General features: G+C 34.9%; 1 protein-coding gene across 2 annotated transcripts in view; it reads left to right on the top strand.

Moving 5' to 3' along the window:
• Nucleotides 1-18,638, top strand: part of mdga1 (MAM domain containing glycosylphosphatidylinositol anchor 1) — a 180,299-nt gene that overhangs the window by 117,795 nt on the left and 43,866 nt on the right. For both annotated transcript variants that reach the window (XM_023333032.1, XM_023333031.1), the window contains exons 7-8: nt 13,534-13,803; nt 17,771-18,100. In XM_023333032.1, coding sequence (XP_023188800.1) covers nt 13,534-13,803; nt 17,771-18,100 — 600 coding nt within the window. The remainder of the gene's footprint in view (nt 1-13,533; nt 13,804-17,770; nt 18,101-18,638) is intronic.

The following is an 18,638-nucleotide window of genomic DNA, read 5'->3' as shown; positions in this document are numbered from 1 at the left end:
ATTGACTGTCAATATGTCTTAACACATTACTGCATATTATAAAAGCAGCTGAGTTTATTTAGTATTGTAGCCAGCTCATTTATCCAACATAAATATCTTTGTGATCAAGAAACAGCCATCCATGATGCATGATTTAAAACTACTTTATTTAATCATTTTGTTTAACATTTTGTTCCTTTTTTATACCCTTCTTCATAATCAGTAGAAAAGTCTTTATTTTTTATTCCAGAACTCAAATCCTTCTAATAATTACAGACCAGGTTTTTGCATGAATCCGCTGTTAATTTCACCAATTGTCTTTGTTGATAAGCTTCAAGTCTATAATGTTGGAAATCTTCCTTCCCATCACCCCAATCTTTATGTCTTCCACAAATTCTGTCAGATTCAAGTTAGTAATTTGGTTGGGCGTCTTCAAAATTTCAAAATTATCTGTTGATAAAATCACACCTTTACTTTAAATATATCTAAATACTTTTAGATATTTTAGACATAACTTTATATGAGCAGAAACAAAAAATGAACACACACCTCTTTTTAAAGGGGTACAAATACTTTCTGGATGCTGTTTTAAGAGGCTAAGAATGAGTAATGGAGTTAGCTAGAATGGTGCATCTTGATACTGCACCATTCAAGGTCAAAGGCTGGCAGAGAAAGAAAACATCCAACTTATCTTCCAGGAGAAAAGACACACACTGGTACAGACAGCATAAGAGATCTTGGTGTACATTTCTCAGAACAGCGTCTGGACAATCGTAATGGATAATATAACCGGGTCAATGACTATCTGACAGGTTAGCTTATCATATGAACCAACCAATCTGTGTAACTTTGTTGACACAACGTTATAATGCATGAAATATGTTCATACTGTGTAATTGTTGAGTTTTCTCTTCCGGAGCTGTGTGAAGTGAACTGTAACCTTATGTGAGCATCTAAATCCAATTCTCAGTGCTTAAAGAAATTGGCAAAGGTAAATAATCAACTGTCTGCCATCTTTATACTTCAGACACAGTTTTTTAAAACTTACCAATGTTTAGGATTTGGATTTGGTGGAAGCTGAAAATCACACTCCACCTTTCTAGAGGGTGTGTGAGGTTTTACATTGTCCTTGTCTTTCAGTGTATCTTCTTTTTCTTAACACTCCTGAGGAAGTGGGCACAAATTTGGCAGCAACACAACAAAAAAACTATATATATATATATATATATATATATATATATATATATATATATGCTTATATATATATATATATATATATATATATATATATATATATATATATATATATATATATATATATATATATATATATATATATATATATATATATATATACAGCTCTGGAAAAAATTAAGAGACCATTACACTGAACCCCATTGAAAACCTCCTGACTATTCCACTAAATACTGATTTCTGAGCTCTTCTTGAGTAAAAGCATTAGTATTGTTGTTTCTAAATGAATATGTACTTTTTTTCTTTGCATTGAGGTCTGAAAGCACTGCATCTTCTTTGTGATTTTAACCGTTTCTCATTTTCTGCAAATAAATACAATATTTTTGCTTGGAACTTTAGAGAGATGTTGTCAGTAGTTCATAGAATAAAAGAACAATGTTCATTTTACTCAAACATGTATCTATAAAAAGTAAAATCAGAGAAACTGATTATTTTAAGTAGTCTCTTAATTTTTTTCCTGATATAAATATATAATTGGTAAATGGCCTGTAGTTCTACAGCACTTTATCAAGTCCAGATGACCCCAAACTGCTTCACACTACATTGAAGACACATGGTGTGTCAAATACACACTAATGATGGCAAGCTACTGGATTGTAGCCACAGCTGCCCTGGTGCAATCTGGCAGAGGTGGACAGGGAGGGAATCATACCAGCAACCCACCAATTTTGGACCACTGTCGCCACCGTCACCAAGTCTATGCTTTTTGGTTAAAGGGTTTTTCCCATTTACTTCCTTCTTGCAAAACTAGATAGGCTTTACACTCCTCCAGACATTAGGTCATCATTCTTTGGAAATCATACGATCTGTTCAGCTATCTCCACATCAAGTATTTTTTTATTTATGTATATTTAGATACATTTTACCACTTACTATATGTATTTTAATAAAAGCAGTGCGCTAGCTGTTCATAATGTTTAAATTTTATCCTACAAGAAAAACACATTACATAAAATAGGAGTGCTGAGTGCTGAGATGAGCATTTAATCCAAAAGAGAATTATTCAAACTGAAGGTAAAAAATTGATCATGGTTGCAAAAATGATTGAGAAATGCTTTCACCAAAGACTGCAGTCTATTAATTAGAGCACACACAATGGATCACGCACACAGATGATGGAGCAACTAAAATGTGATGAGAACTAATGTTAGACACTATTTTATGAATTTCTATTACTGTTGTTGTCTACTACTCATAAAAATATTCCATTTTAAAACCAACAAGTGAGGAAAGTGGCCCTCAGATTCTGTGGCCTGTGTCTGATAGGTATTCCTTACTTTCATTGATGCAGCCTTCTACTCCTCTCCTCTTGTCTTGGGCTCCTGTGGCTGAGATCAATTGTATCCCGACTGTGCAGTCGACACAAGCACAAAGACACACATGGATCCACAACAGGCACAACAATAACTGTATGCCTGGCATCAGGCCTCAGAGACTTGCCAAAACAGCCAATCTGTCAGGAACTCACGTTCTCAATGAGTGATGGAAAAACTCTGCTCTGAATGCGTGTGTGTGGGTGAGTAGTTGTTGGGGAGGGAGCATCCACAATGAAGGGGACGAGGTAAAAAAAACGAAAGAATAGGAAGGGATGAAGTATGACTGTTTATTTGACTGTGTGGTGGTTCTTCTGTGAATGATATTATAGGAGAGCTTCTTCTAATGATACACTCTCCCAGCAAAGTCTGCTCTACAAAAATGTTACATCCAAATAAGTCACATTATATGTGTAACATGCATTTCCTTGAAAATGGTTAGTGTGGCCTAATCATGTTCCTCAGAAAAACCCTCTTTGTTCATGTTATATTAGCTTTAAAGTATAATTTCTCTTTTTTAATAGTACTTGCACTGTTTAGTAAATGTTAAAAGTAAATATTAAATAAAATCAGAAAAGATATTTGCCTAAAATCAGCACACTGCCCTGATTTTAGCCAAATGCAAGGAGAAAATGAGAAATGAGTGAAAATGCTGCTATTTTTTGGCTCCATGAAAAGGAAGCATACAGTCCTAAGGCAAAATACAGAAAGAAATTATAATACGCTGATAATAAATAAGAGTCACAAGAAAAGGGGAAAAAACAACCATATTACATTTGCAAATATAAAAAATTACAGTATCAGAGTCAGAGCTCTAAAAAGACCCTGACAACAAAAACAAAAATAAATGGAAACTTACAATGACAACTAAGTAATAGAAATGCATTGGGTATGAGGGAACAGGAGACACGGTTTTTCATTAAAACTGAAAAACCTGAGCTTTTGCAAGAGAAAAAATAAACCACTTCTCTTCTTTTGTCCTCTGGGCATATTGTATCATTGTGTTTCCTGTTCATCATTGCAACATTAATCCCTGTTGAGATTAAATCAATCAAATGATGTCACATCATTGTTTTTGAGTCCCCACACTTAGACAACAGGATTCACTTAATTTTCTGTTTTGTTTTGGTCATAATCCTGGTTTGGGGATCTTAGTACTGGAACCTTTTTACCTCCAACCAGTGACAAAATCTTTTTTCCCTGACTCTGATAAAATGTGTGTGAAGAGGAAAACTGTAGTTCTTATCATCACAGTCCCAGAGTCAGGAGGGCATCAAGGTTTATGGTAGAGTTCATAGATCTCTTTTACTCTCCTAAAATATGTTGAGTTTATTTTACTATAGCAAAAACATCAATTAGTTCTTTTAGACGTCTGTAGTTAGAGTTTGAAATTTGTGATCGCTGTGATTCTTAAAAGTGCTAGGACAGAGCAAATGATTAATTTGAGCATTATTTTTTTGTTTAATAACATGGCTAAGTAGCAGTTAGAGAGAGAAAAATCAAAACAATTACCTAAACCTTATTCCTCTCTCTGAAAAAAAAAAGTTATGAAGGTTTAAAAATATATATATATATTAATAGTTTCTCTTCCTTTCTTAGTTTTTTTATTGAAAGAAACAAAATAAGAAATTTTTTGTTATGATACTGCACAGTTTATCGAGTAACTTTTGCCTTCAACTAAATTATTTATCTGACTCAGGGTTTCTACTAGTTACCTTCATTAAATCTTATGAAATGCTGCCTGTTTACATGAAATCGCTCTCAATCAAGTAGTCTGAATAAAAACATTGCATTAACATGTACAAATCCTGAACCATTTTTTTAAATTTATTTTTTCCTTTCAGTCGCTGTTGCTGTTAAATAATTTAGTTTATATACATCAAAGACTTCAAAATGATTTATAACAGCTTTGCCTTTGATAAGCTTGAAAAAAGTTTGCAGCTTTCTGTGTCATTATAGGTATTAACTCTGAAGTGCAGAATATTTTCTCTCTCCTGTTCTGTTGACATAAATGGAGCGAAAGTTAACTTTCAGGAAAGGATTTGAAACTGTATTTCTGTGAGTAATGTCAGAGGCAGGGAAGAAAGAATTTCATAAAGTGACTTTTAGGTTCAGATGTCAACTATAATTTCTAAAATTTATACTGAGTTTCAGAATATTCATTTCGACTTGCTTGTTTCTAATATTTTCTACAGACATTTTTATTTTTATTTTTACATAGTCTCACATCTTTATGTTCTGACATGCACAGATGTAGCATAACATTATGACCTCTGATAGCTGTGTGAATAAAAGATATTTAATTTTTATCGTGGAACCTGTTGTTAGGTGAATTTATTAAGCTGCACGTTTTCTCCTCAATGATTCAAGCAACATGAACAATATTCTAGCTTAAGAATTTGAGCAATTTTGATGAAGTTCATGTGACTGCTGGATGACTGAGTGAGGCCATATGTGAAATTCCAACTTTTCTGGGGCGCTCCCAGTTTGCAGAAGTCTTTCTCTTTGAAAATAAATTCAAGGAAGGAACACTGCTGAACAGGGGACAGGGTCGATGATGCACTTAGAGAGCAAAAGCTGGCCCATAAGATCAAATTCAATAGAGAAGCTATTGAAGCTCAAAATGCTGAAGATATTAACAGTGGTTCAAAATACAGTGTGTTTGGCAATGGGAGAAGGTGGCTTTGAGTGATGAATCATGTTTTCTGTCAGATCAGGTGGATGGCCAGGAACATTTGCATAACTGACCCAATAATTCAGCATAATTTGCTTATTTATTGATGGAACATTCAGGCAATGTCATACCCAATCATCTTTCTGTTGGTAACATCTTGGTGTCAGAAACTACAGTTCATTTCAGGGGTCTAGTGGACTAAATTCCTTGATCAATCATGGCTATGTTGGCAGAAAAATAGACAAACTACTGGATAGGTGGTGATAATGTTTTGCCTAGTCTATGTTTTTATTTTCAGAATCGAAAACTGTGATAAAAGCACATATGCAACTATTTTACATAAATTATCTCATAATGAGTGTTTTAAAAATTGAGGACGTTCATCCAATGCAGCTGCACACACCGCAATTATACTAACAGCTCTGGATTTTTGAAGAATAAATACTTGAAACTACTTCCACAAGTGTTTTATCCAAGTACAACCCATGTTTCTCAATATTCAGTCCACAATTAGCCTTGAATGAAAGAATTCCCCAGAGAGAGCAGATACTAAAGTTAAGGTTATAAAGAGACAACAGGAGGTAAAGTATTTACTACATAATCATAACACCACTCCTCGTAATCTTTGTGTGCGTTCTGAATTCAGTTTAGCTACCTTAGTCCTATTGCTCTGCATCATGTTTTGTTGAATATATATAAGTGTTTTTAACTGAGAGTATGACTGTTAGCTTTTTATTAATGTGTTTCTACTGTAGTTACCGTAATAAAACATACTTAATATTAACTGTTCTTGTATTTGGTATCATCTCAATAAAACCTCTAATTAAAGGTAACAATAATGCAGACAGCTGATTGCTCAGCAAGAGTTTGTGTAAATGACAACAGCACCAACATAAACACTCAGAGCTTTTTGTTGAAGCTTGACACATCACTTAAAACAGAAATCACAAACTTATTTTTAACTTAATTAATCACATATTATGTGCTGTTCAAATTAACATATAAATTAATATCTGATTATATAATTGGATTTTTCAGTTCTTATGATTTCTCCAAAAGGAGATTGAAACCCTTCTTTTTTTGTTGGTGATCTGCCAGTGTCTGCTCAATCAGTGTTATGGAAATGGCTCTGTTCCTTGATTAAATATGATTGTGTCCAATTATGTATACTCATGTATTGCCATTGTACTACAAAACTTATCTCAATTACTTGGCAAAGTATGCAAGACCTTGTAATGCAATTTGAATTAATTATTGTCTACTTGAATTGAATTTATTCCAATTATAATCCAATTTATTCCAATTAAACTGAACCCATCCCATTATAAATGTACCGTAGTACAATACAAAAAAAGTCTGAATTACTTTATTGGTACTCATTAAATAATTTTATAACCAGCTATGTCAAAAGAACAGGTTATATTGATTGCTGTGTGGATTTGAACCTGAATCCTAAGCATGAATGAAGTGGGCAATGGTGAAGCAACTCTCTTTTAAGAAGAACAGACCACCAGTTCCTTCTTTTAAATTCCCGGCCTCCTCGGTTTACAGTAACTTCACCATTGAATCAAAACAGTTCCCTGATCACTTTGTAGCTCTGATTTAAAATTATTACTGAGATACTATGATTATAGTACATTGTTTTTTATCCTTAAATTTTACCTATAAAGACATTTAGTTCTTTGATATGATAACTATATATTTCATGCAATGTCTGGAGGTCTATTAAAGAATTACTAAAATACTAAAGAATACTAAATACATTATGTAATCCTGTAATTGTTTTGTGAAAATATTGCAGCAGTAACATGTTTCCCTTTATGATTTCATGTATATTCTTTCCAAATTATAACTAACAATTTTTAAGGTTTTATTTCTTTCTGTGACAGAAAGTTTTATCTGCCAACAAAATGAACCCTATAGTGTCAAGAGTGATATTGTCAGGGGCTACAAAGTTGTCACATTCACATAGGCCTGTTTTGTCTTTATTCAAGTGTGTCAAACTATTGCTTTCAAACTTAGTCATTTCTTTATTTGTTTTCATACTTACTAGGTGACACATGTTTAAAATTCTAGTAAAAACCCAGGTTTTTGATGTCTGACAATTTCATCCACCTGCATCATCATTAGAATAAATTTGATCTCTCTAAATAAGGATTTGCTGAAAATGTTCTCCAGTCTTTTTTTTAGTAGTCTTCTGGTGTTATCCAAACCTTTAAGACTGCACCTTTAAGCTCACCTCTGACAACAAAATTCTTTATTTATTTTTGGAAGATAACATGAGAGGTCCTGTCCCTGGTTGATGGAGATAGTAAAGCATGATGTTAGAGTGAACAGGAAATGCAGAAACGTGTAATGAATCAGGTCAGAGAACACAACAAAACCTTACCTGACCGGAACAAAAGCAGATTAAATTATACAAGTGACTGCCTGATAGTGCAAGTAAAAAAGGTGCAAAGAGTTTTAAGGCATTTTTTACTTTCTTGCAAACTACTGTGGTGTACATAAACCCCATTACTTTGGGAAGAGGATCTGATCCCACTTTGATAACTCCCACACATGCCCTTTATAAGAAAAATAAAATTCTCAAATCTTCACTTCCACCTCTGCATTTCACTATGCTTCCCTCTTTATTCACATAATTTCTCTATACTATATGCTTCTTCATTTTTTACAGACTTATTTATATTTTTTACTTCATCCAGTGGCAGACTGCAAAAAAATTGATCAGATTTATGTCAAGTAAACCAGGATGCTGGCAATGAAGTATTTTTTGCAGTCAGATAAACCAGTGACATTGTTACCTTGGTATGTGAGACTGCTGCACCGGTTATTCCCTTAGGAGCCAAAAAACAGCTATGTTAGACTTCAACCCATCCTCCAAACTCATCTATGTTTATTGCTGGGTTTCAGATGACGTAGTGCCGTCGTCACCCAATGCAGATGGAGGGCCGGATGTAAATACTCCCCATTTACTTCTGTTGCTCCAGCATCAAAATGCTTAAAGTCTGTGACCTGCACAATTGTTCCAACCGTTCTAATAGAGAGAAACATAAACGTTACTTTCATGTTTCGAAGGTAGTTGGTCACAAGGGAGTTGATTTTAAAAAAACCTACTAAAAGAAAGAGGAGAAAAGTGGATCAACAATCTACAGCTAAAGACAGGAGGCGCAGAAACTAACAATGCCATGCAGCGCCCACTTTCTAACAGGCAATGACATTATTTAAATTGTATTTTCAGATATTTTATTGGACAGTTACTTAGAAAGCCAAGCATTCATATGTAAGGAAAGATATGTTATTTTTATGCCCTAGCGTCCTCAGAGCGTTAATGTTGTTAGCAGCTAGCTCAGTGCCGAGTCACGGACAGAAAATATAATGTTTATTCAGCGGGACTTTCATGCTACAAAAAAAGAAAGAAGAAGAAAGCTAAATAAATTAAATATAACCTACCCAGCCATACAGTCACAGTGAGCTGTGACTATTCCCACACATGCTTCATGTCTGGCCATGAATTATATTTGTGACATGAACATGGGATTTCTGTAGATCGGTGCGAATAGTTGACCTGCATTGTACCTGAATCCAGCATCTTACAACGACTCAACATTAACGTACAACTCCAGCATGAATTTGGGTTTACAAAAAGCATAATAAATTATTTACCAGGAGATCCAAGCACATAGAAATAACATGGGTGCGTTTGTTGTTAGCGATAGCATTGTTATTATAGACTAATTACTTAAAATAGCACAACTCACTACTCACCCGGCAGAAACAAGTTGACAGCCATTTAATGCTTCTTTTGATCCTATATTATATATATTGATGTAGAGGGTGTGTGGATCTGCCGTTTTCCTCATCAAGCGAAAGCATTTTGTTGTGTGCACAATGTTGGAGGCATTGCGTGGCTCAAACACCTTGATCTCATCCAAAAAAGATGACATGAACTTCTTAGTTCCTCTGTCCATTGTAGTAGCTGATATATTGTGAAAATTTGGTAGAAATGATACACTAATCGAGTCAGAAATACACTCCAGAGAATCAGTCGAAGTGAAAGACGCCATGTTTACATAGAAACAACGCGCCACGAGGCTTTGTTTGTGAGACTTGCGGTCAAGTGGGATTTTCTAGGTCAGTTGTGGGTGGAGCTTGGTAAGGTCCATTGCGGAATAAGGTGATAATCATAGCAATGACCAGAGAGAAATAAGACTAGAACATTAAAAAGTGAATATTTACTTATGGCCAACCTATTGCCTCATGTTGATTTCAAATATACCTTATCTTTCAAAGTAAAAATGACTCATTGCCAATCTGGTCTTCATTATTATATGAACTTTAACATGTATCACTATAGAAATAATACTTCAAGTATTTCTGACTAAATGCATTTATTGATGGTTCATTAAACTACAATAATACGGCTCTGGACTCTGCAGGCCTTTAGCAGTTTGCTCTCTCAGTATTGCGCCTTGATACAATGGAAATAGACAGAGCTATTTATTCTCTCATTGGAGCTGTTATGCCAATGAAATTTCTTGTCAGATTCAGAGCCATCACTTCTGAAGTTAGCTAAAGCGATCAGATTAGTGTGTCTGTGTTTTTGCACAGTCCCTATAGACACTGCCAGCAAGTCTGTGTGAGTGCACAGGTTTTTGCACACTGTTGTACTGGCTGAAACATGAATACGTAAAGTACTTTGTTGAGCATCTGTACACCCCATTAATTCTCATAATTGCTGTTGAAAAGGAGATTAGATGAAAGGATGTACTGTACAAAATCAATTAGAGCAATGAATTGTTTCCTGTGTTCCGGTGGTTTGCATCTCATTGGAGATGAACTTTTCTTTAGTTTACATGCAAAAGATCATAATATTGTATCTATTACTTGTGCAGTGCAGACAAAAAATAAACTGAAGTACTTTTTTTAAGGAAGCATGTTATTTTTGTCTGTAGTACTGTTTTTTGGATTGAAATGTGGTAGTTTTACAAAATCAATTTCTCAACTGAATTCCAGCAGCTCTTTTCATGGCCCTTCTATACAAACAAAATCCCAAAATGTTATATCTACCCACTATTCTTTTTAGTCAAAAGACACTAGTCAGAGAAATCAAGAACATTATATAAATATTGAAATAACCCAAAGTCAGAACACACAGTGTTATATGCTCTTGTTAGCACACAGCAGTGAGTTCAGCCAGTGAAACGGCACATCAATGCGCTGACAGCTTAATTTTCTCAAGCTAAACTCCATTTCCAAGGTCCAATGGGCTCTGAAATATATATGTTAAAAATACTGTTTAAAGATGACATGCATCAATGTTGTTTTGCCCATGTAAGTTGTTCTGATTTCTACACCTGATGATCTTTTGCGCTTGCTTTTTTTTCTGACTTCTTTATCCTCCAAAGAAGCTTCCCAGCTGAATACTTTTTACCAGATTAGCAAAGGTTGGCCAGCTTGTACAAAACATGATATTTGAGAATTTTTATGCCTGAAAGACAGATAGCTGAAACCAGATATTTGCTTTCACTGTTTTTAGAAGACACTAAATCAGATATACCTTTCTTGTTTCAGGAGTAGTATATTTATTTCTTTTATACTGTATTCAGAGGGTTATGTGTATTTTCATGCAGACTATTGTGATGCACTTGAGCATTTCTTATAATTGCTCTGTCTGTCAACTAACCTTTAACTTTATTACACTTTCTTTAACTTAGGTTTTGAGATATTGCTTTAATATTTCCACACAATGTTCTTTTATAATAATGCCATTTATTTTGTTAAATGGTCCCTGTTGCAGAAAACAAACACCCACACAACATAATACCACTTAAAATGTTAGTTTCATCACACCATAAAATATCTCTCCTAAAATTAGGGTCTTAATATAATTTCTCTTTTTATGGTTTTTGGAGAAATGGCTTCTTCTCTTTGAATGACCTTTCAATTTTGGTACATGATCTGTGGATAATTTTATGCCAGCAAGAAAATTGCTTAATTTTATACAAGTTGCTTCATTTTTCATCTGTCCCAGACACCATAATATGTACATTTTTAAATGTGAAATAAGTACCGAATTTTCCACACTATAAAGCGCACCTTAAAACCTCCAATTTTCTCAAAAGCCGAGAGTGCGCCTTATAATCTTGTGCGCCTTATATGGACCAATATTGAGCCATAACAGGTCTCGCAACTACGGTAAGCAGCCGCCGACTTCATTTTCCCCCATAGAAGAAGAAGCGCGCGGTGCACGCTGGGTTTTGTGTAAAGACCCCAAAATGGCTCCTATTAAGAGACACGCTTACGACTCAGAGTTTAAGCTCAAGGCGATCAGTCACGCAGTAGAACACGGGAATAGAGCAGCAGCCAGAGAATTTAACATGAACGAATCAGTGGTGCGGAAGTGGATATATATTGTGATTGCACTAACGTTTGATTTACCGTAACAGTATCAGACTGTTTTTTACGTGTTTATTGAATCGCGGAAAAGTTCTCCTCCACTATATGTTATACCTTGCTGTTGTTAAAAGATAAACTGTGTCACGAAAATACCACGTCACTGACTTTACCTCAGGGAAAATAATAAAACAGCTGTTTATTCATTTTGGGAATGAACTGAGTTTTCAGAACGCTGGTTTGTAATCTATTAAGTTTGACTCACTTATCTGACTATTTTGTTAACATTCCCTTTAGCGCAGTTCCATCTAATGGATGCATAACGTAACCCCAGCCTCTACTGTAGCGTCTATTCTATGCGCCTTATAATGTGGTGCGTCTTATAGTGCGGAAAATACGGTAATAAAAAGTTTGCTGAAAGAAATCGTCTCTAGTTATTCTAGAATTCAGGTAATGGAAATAGTTTTTTAATCCTAACTAATTTTAGACAATAGAGAAAATACTTTATATATATATATATATATATATATATATATATATATATATATATATATATATATATATATATATATATATAGTGTCTATATGTGGTTTTAACTGTAGTTTGTACAAGTTGAAGTAAATGTCAAATTTTTAATCAGTTTTATAGATAAATACAGACGACCCTCTAAATTGCCAATAAAAATTCTGGTTAAAACTATATTATTGATGTTCTGAATTGTGACTAATGTGAATGCTAAATAAAACTTAAAAAGATAATTAAACATATTTCTGCTCTATGAGACTAACTACTTGGGACAGATGATGAGATCAAAGTTGAGAAGAAACCTGGCTCCAGCCTTTCATCCCATCAGGCTGAAAAAGGTACTTTTTTTGAGTACCTTTTTCAGACGCTCAAAAAGGCTTTGCAGAAATTATCTTATGCCAAACTTTTATCAGACATGTTCTACATTTTAGAAATAGTTTCACTCCTTTCAGGAAATGGTGGTGTAAAACCTTTTGCAGAAGAATATAATTGAGATATTTTGTCTTTGTGGTTTAACTGACCATTAAACCTTGTTTGAAAGTTTAAACCACCTTAATTTTTTTTCATCCAGACTATCAGAAAGTCACTTGACAAATACACAACATGTATTCATCACTGCAACAGAATCAGTGCTAGTGCTACATGAAGGCTTACCCAAAAACCAAAAGAGCAAGAGGTGCTTGACTGCTCTGTGTCATGGTGTTCTAGTTGTAGTTGACAAGTGGCTGGATGGTTAATGTGCAAACCTTTAACCGCTCAAAGGATTTCATCAGATAACAAGCCTATTTTTCTCAATGTGCTGCTTTTGTCATCCCATTTATGTCCTGAGGTGTGAAATGCTAAGACATATTACAGAATGTTGTACATAGGGGTGCAATGTAGGTTAAATAGACCATTTAAATCCACTTAAATTTCTGAAATTTATGTTTACTTAAAATTATTTAGCTACTTTAGGTATAGCAAATATCCTAGCAGGCACCTATGGGCCAGTTTTTCCCATCCTAGATGCAACAACTAAAAGGGAGCAAAATTTTTTACACAATTAATAAAAATTATAAACAGAATTTTAAAACACATGTCCTGAAATGCATTTGCTTTATTTATAACATTAGAATACTCATGTTTGGTAAATTAAACTTAGTTAAAATAGCAGCAAGGGGAACTTAGATGTATTTCAGATGGAAGATAATAGGTTCTATTCCTAGTCATACGACTGGTGCTCTCCATCCATTCTAAAGCACATTAGTGCATTATACACATGCACTTACAGGTTCAACCATTAATACTTCAAATTGAAAAACAGAAGACAAACAGTCAAGATTTTGTTCTGTGTAACCACATAGGATGTAATGCCATCTTTACTAATTTCGCCCTGTTTCTCTTCTTTGCAGCTCCCCCAATGATCCGGCTGTCAGTCGACGACACGGTGGTGGTAGATCCTGGGCAAGATGTGGTCATAACCTGTGAGGTGACTGCAGGTTTACCCTCACCCACAGTGACATGGTCCCGCTATCCCGGAGCCCTCCCACTCAGTGCCCAGGTTCGGGGTCCGACGCTGTTTTTACGTGCAGTCACCCCAGCGGATGCAGGTTTCTACAACTGCACAGCAACTAACAATGTGGGCAACCCCGCTCGCAAGAACGTCAATCTTACTGTCAGGAGTGAGTGAATTTATTTTGTTTTCCTGGTAATATATACAGTAGAGACAGTGTTTAGTGAATTTATTGCAGTATTTTGGGGTATCAGGTTGAACAATATTAGCTGTCCACTAATACATTTACATCATGCAGAAAATGTTTAATTAAAAACTGAACTTGAGTTATTGCTGTTGAAAGCCCTACCAGAAGGCTTCAAATAGAGCTTTTTCTGATAGTTTTTGGAAAAATGTCTAGATAATAATTACTCAGATTTAGAATACTTACTCAAGGGTTGTTCACTATGTTTTTATTGACCTCTTAGTGCATTTCATGGCTGCAGAGAGCTAAAGCCAATTAAAATAGTTCACAGGCATGAAGCCGGATTCACCATACAGGACAGCTCTCCATCCATCTTAAGGCCCACCAGAAAAACAACCAGAATTTTCAAAGAAAATTTTATCCAATATTATTCAGAATTTAATTCAAATGTAGGTTAAATATTATAATAATAATTTTTACAATATTATTTTTAAAAATAAAAAAAACCTGTCAGAAAAAACCCCACTAATTATTGCTGTGACCAAAACAGATGAGCTAAAATGTATCTATCAATTTTTTTTACCCCTTTCTACCCAAAGCCAGTGTGATTCAAAAACATTGCTTATAACATTACCAATGTTATAAACAATTATAACATTATGCCAAATCTGGCATTGTTATGCACAGTGAAAATTAGGTAAAGTGTCATACTTGCCCCAAAGTTTTGGTACCCTGTCCATACACGTTTCTTTTTGACATGTTGAATACAATAGACTGATAATGAAAATCAGCTGTAAAGTTTTCAGGCCTTCTTTTCCAGAATCTGGAGATTTAAAAAAAATCAACTTGGTATTCTTTCATTCTAAAATGTTCCTCACAAAGATGCTGTCATTTCCACAAATATCTTCCTCCATAAATAAAACAAAACTTTCTGATAACAATTTCAGTCCTGTATGTGGCAGTGCAACACAGTAACTGAAACATATCAAAACCAAAGAAGCTTAAAACTTCATTAGATCTGAGGATTTTGCGTCGTCTCTCTCAAATAGCGCATAGTAGTTCCCTTTATGAAAATTCAAGGAAATAAATCATATCATAAGTCGTAGGATTACATGTCTTTTAAACCTTATAAAACATCGATTCACTAAAAATGTTGATTCTCCTAAAACTACTATGCACTTTAGTTTTTATCATTCTGTATTAATTTTTTAGAAAATTTAAGTAAAGCTAATAAATCTAAAACTTTATAAGACTTGTATTTAGGTATTTATTTTTACTGTTGGAAACAGAATACTTTTTTAAATTTCTGGGAGGTGTTATTGCAGCATTGGTTATTATATATAAATCTTTTCGGTTTGCTTTATAATACTACTAGTTCCCCTCCTCCTAATGTGACTACTCCAACTAATAATAATGATAACCTACAGCTGGAAAAGTTTCTTTCACTGAGGATAAAAAACTACCTTTCCAGTCACTGACAGTAATTTGGGACTGTATTAATGGGAAAGTCTCTGTGTGCTGTAAGCAGTTAATCCATCATTACAGTGAGCTGATGTGAATCTTGTCAGAGTGGGCGGGTTAAGTATTGCTCTTTTTGTAATTTCCCTGTCATTAAAGCAGAAACCTTCCATTCTTCCTAGCCTCTGGCTATTTTTGGCGCCTTTAATCATCTTTATTCACTCCAATTAGTTAGACTGGAGTGGAAGCAATTAGTAACAGTCTCTTCTGTTAGTTAACACTGTGGAGAACGTATGCCAAATACGCTTCTCCTGTTAGTCTAATGGGCCTGAACGCGTCTTTACACCAGTGCAGGTGGAAAGACGATTAGAGACAGATGCATTTAAAGTTGTGGTAGCGCAGAAGAAGTCGGTAGGTGACACCTGCACATACATGCACGTGTGTTTCCATGACTTCAGCTCTCACTCAAACCTCAAATTACATCTTACCTTTGAGTAATCGTTACAAGAAGCAATTCTTGTCCATATAATAAAGACGAGACCATGCAATATTAATGTATAAGTGTAAATACACAACATCCACAAACCACTCAAGCAGATAAACACACACCATTCACATGAAGCTGGTAATTACATGTAAACCATACAGTCACTGTCTTATAGCAGACTCTGTATTTCATGAAGTCTTGTCTCCAGCCTTGCCGTTTAGTAGGGAAACAGTGAGCTGTTTTACATTCAACATGGAAATCAGTTGGGGAAAATGCAGCCTTCAAAACTGAAAATTAAATGTGACAGTGTGAAAGTTACTCTTTGTCCTTGATTTTGTTTCCCCCCCACCTCCTCTTTATATTCCTGTTACTTTTTTCTGGATCTTGGCTCCTTTTTTTCTTGCACTCTTTTACAATTTGCCTTTTCCTCTGTTTTTCATTCTTTTACCTCCCATTTCCTTTATTCCCCTGAAGGTTTTTAAATTTTTTTTATCACAATGCTTCCTCCTTATGTATGACCAGGCTATCTCCTTCATCGACACACACTCTTTCTGGTGTGTGTTTATAATTTGTCCTTGTAAAACTCTATTGCCTTTGAGCAGTTTTACTTGTAAGTACATTTTCCAGTATTTTACCCTCTAACCAAGTGACTGCAAAAGTATTTATACCCCTTGACAAATTTTCAATTTTTTCAATTTTCAACCACACATTTTAAAGTATTTCATTTCTGTGATAGAGAGCTGATGGGCAGATGGATGGAGCTGAATCCTAAGTAAAACTTGGAGAAAACCTATAAAAGACTTGACTGGGGTGAAAAACACCTTCTACTAGGACAATAATCACACAACCAGGGTGTTGTAATTGAGTTGTTTACATCAAAGCATATGAATGTGTAAAAATGGGTCTGTCAAAGTCCAGACATAAATTAAATTGAGAATGTGAAACTGACAAATGGTCCACATTTAGTCTAACTGTGGTTACAACATTTTACAAAGAATGGGACACAATTTGAGTCTCCAGATGCCAAAGCTGATGGAGACATATCTCAAAAGACTTGCTGCAGTAATTGCAGTATGAGGCTTTTCTCAAAATATCGACTTACAGGGTCTGTAAATAAATACACACCAGACTTTGCAAAATGTTTTATATGTAGGAATTGGAAGCACATCTCATGTTGTGCTAAAGGCATGTGTCATCAAAATACTAAAAAGTCAACTCGGTATAGTTACTTTGCAAGCATTGAAAGTTGTCTGTATTTACTTTACTGCCATTTTTTTCTGTGCCGTGTTCTAGTACCAATATGTATTAGTAAATTTTGTAAAACAGAGGGCTAATGTCACTCTATGTTTATAATATCTAAATCAGACAGTATTTAAAACATGGAACATAGGACAGCGGTCTCTAAAGTGTTCATGTTAATGATTTTAGTCTGTACACTGTTAGTGCTTTAAGCCAAAGTGAAATTCCTTGTTTGTCCACACAATCTTGGCTACATAGTGTCAGTAAATTCTGATTCTGAGTCTTTTAAACTAGTTCAAAGATTGCGAACCACTGTGCAAAACACAAGAAGAGATGCCTTCTTCTTAGGAACTGCAGCCGGTCTAGTTTATAGACTAGTAGAGGAGGAATAAAAGCTATGGGCTGATAACATTTAAAACAAGTGCTCTACATCTATAAAGTTCAGACTTAATACTGCGTGTAAGTGATAGTTACCATGCCTATATTTATGATAGTAAATGTATGCTCTTTAAGTTGATTTTCTTAAATAAATGACTAGGTACAGTTATTGGCCAAAATAGTCATTGACTCCTCACATTAAGAGATAAAATTCCAACAAGGAAACAATGTTAGTATCGTCAATTTTCTTAAGCAGAGGGTTAGGCAACTTTATTAAACATGTATCCTAAAAAGATGATCATTGGATAATTCTCTTTGCAACACGCTGTGTGGGAATACATCTTAATCATTCTTCTCTCCTTTTCTTAATATTCTTGCTGCAACTCACAGCAATGAGCAACCTGACTTTCCAAATCACACCGGACTCTAACAAGGACAGTGAGACCATCCAAATGGGTCGGGACCTGAAACTGTCATGTCACGTTGATGCCACTCCACAGGACAAAGTCAACTATACCTGGTACAAAAATGGTGCCCCCGTCTTCAACTCGGAAAGCCTGATATTACTTCGCAGTGACCCTGACATGGCACCCGGCACAAGTAGCTTGGAGATTGTAGACATGAAGTTCAGAGACCTGGCTATGTACAGCTGTGTGGCCAACTTCCCAGGCAGCAGAGTGCCAGAGCTGCGTGTGGATGTCAACATCTCCCAAAACAGTGGTAAGATTTTAATTTCTCTGTTTTTATTTCACATTTCTGTGAGCCTGGGTCAGACTGCAAAAAACCTTTACTGCTGTTATTTTCAGATATAACTAATTAGCACTAAGAAAATTCAAACAAGGAGCGCTCATAACAAAATTTATTTAGACTTACCTTTAGACTGATAAAATGAACAGAGCTTGCACTCTGTACACAGAGGGTACTGCATTAACCATCCAAAAAACAGAAAGAACAAGTTTCTTTTTCAAATTTCATATATATTTTCAGTTGAGGTAAAAAAAAATTATGGCTTTTTTCTAAAAATTTCCCAAGTGCTGTTAAACAGAGTAATTTTTTTTTAAATACAGCTTTTCCAGACATCCTATTGGATGCTTGCATGAATTTGCTTTGCTCACAGAAAACAAATTATTTCAGAAAAACCAAAAACTACCAGGGTTAAAATTATTTGCTCTGGTACTAATAGTCAGTTGTGTGTCCTTTTTGCTGGATAACAGCATGCAGTTATTTATTGTAGTTTGCAACAAATCTTTGGGAAATC

This window comes from Xiphophorus maculatus, chromosome 4 (assembly GCF_002775205.1).
Source record: "Xiphophorus maculatus strain JP 163 A chromosome 4, X_maculatus-5.0-male, whole genome shotgun sequence".
NCBI lineage: Eukaryota > Metazoa > Chordata > Actinopteri > Cyprinodontiformes > Poeciliidae > Xiphophorus > Xiphophorus maculatus.
Note: the sequence above shows the minus strand (reverse complement) of the source record. Positions and strands in the feature narration are given on the sequence as shown.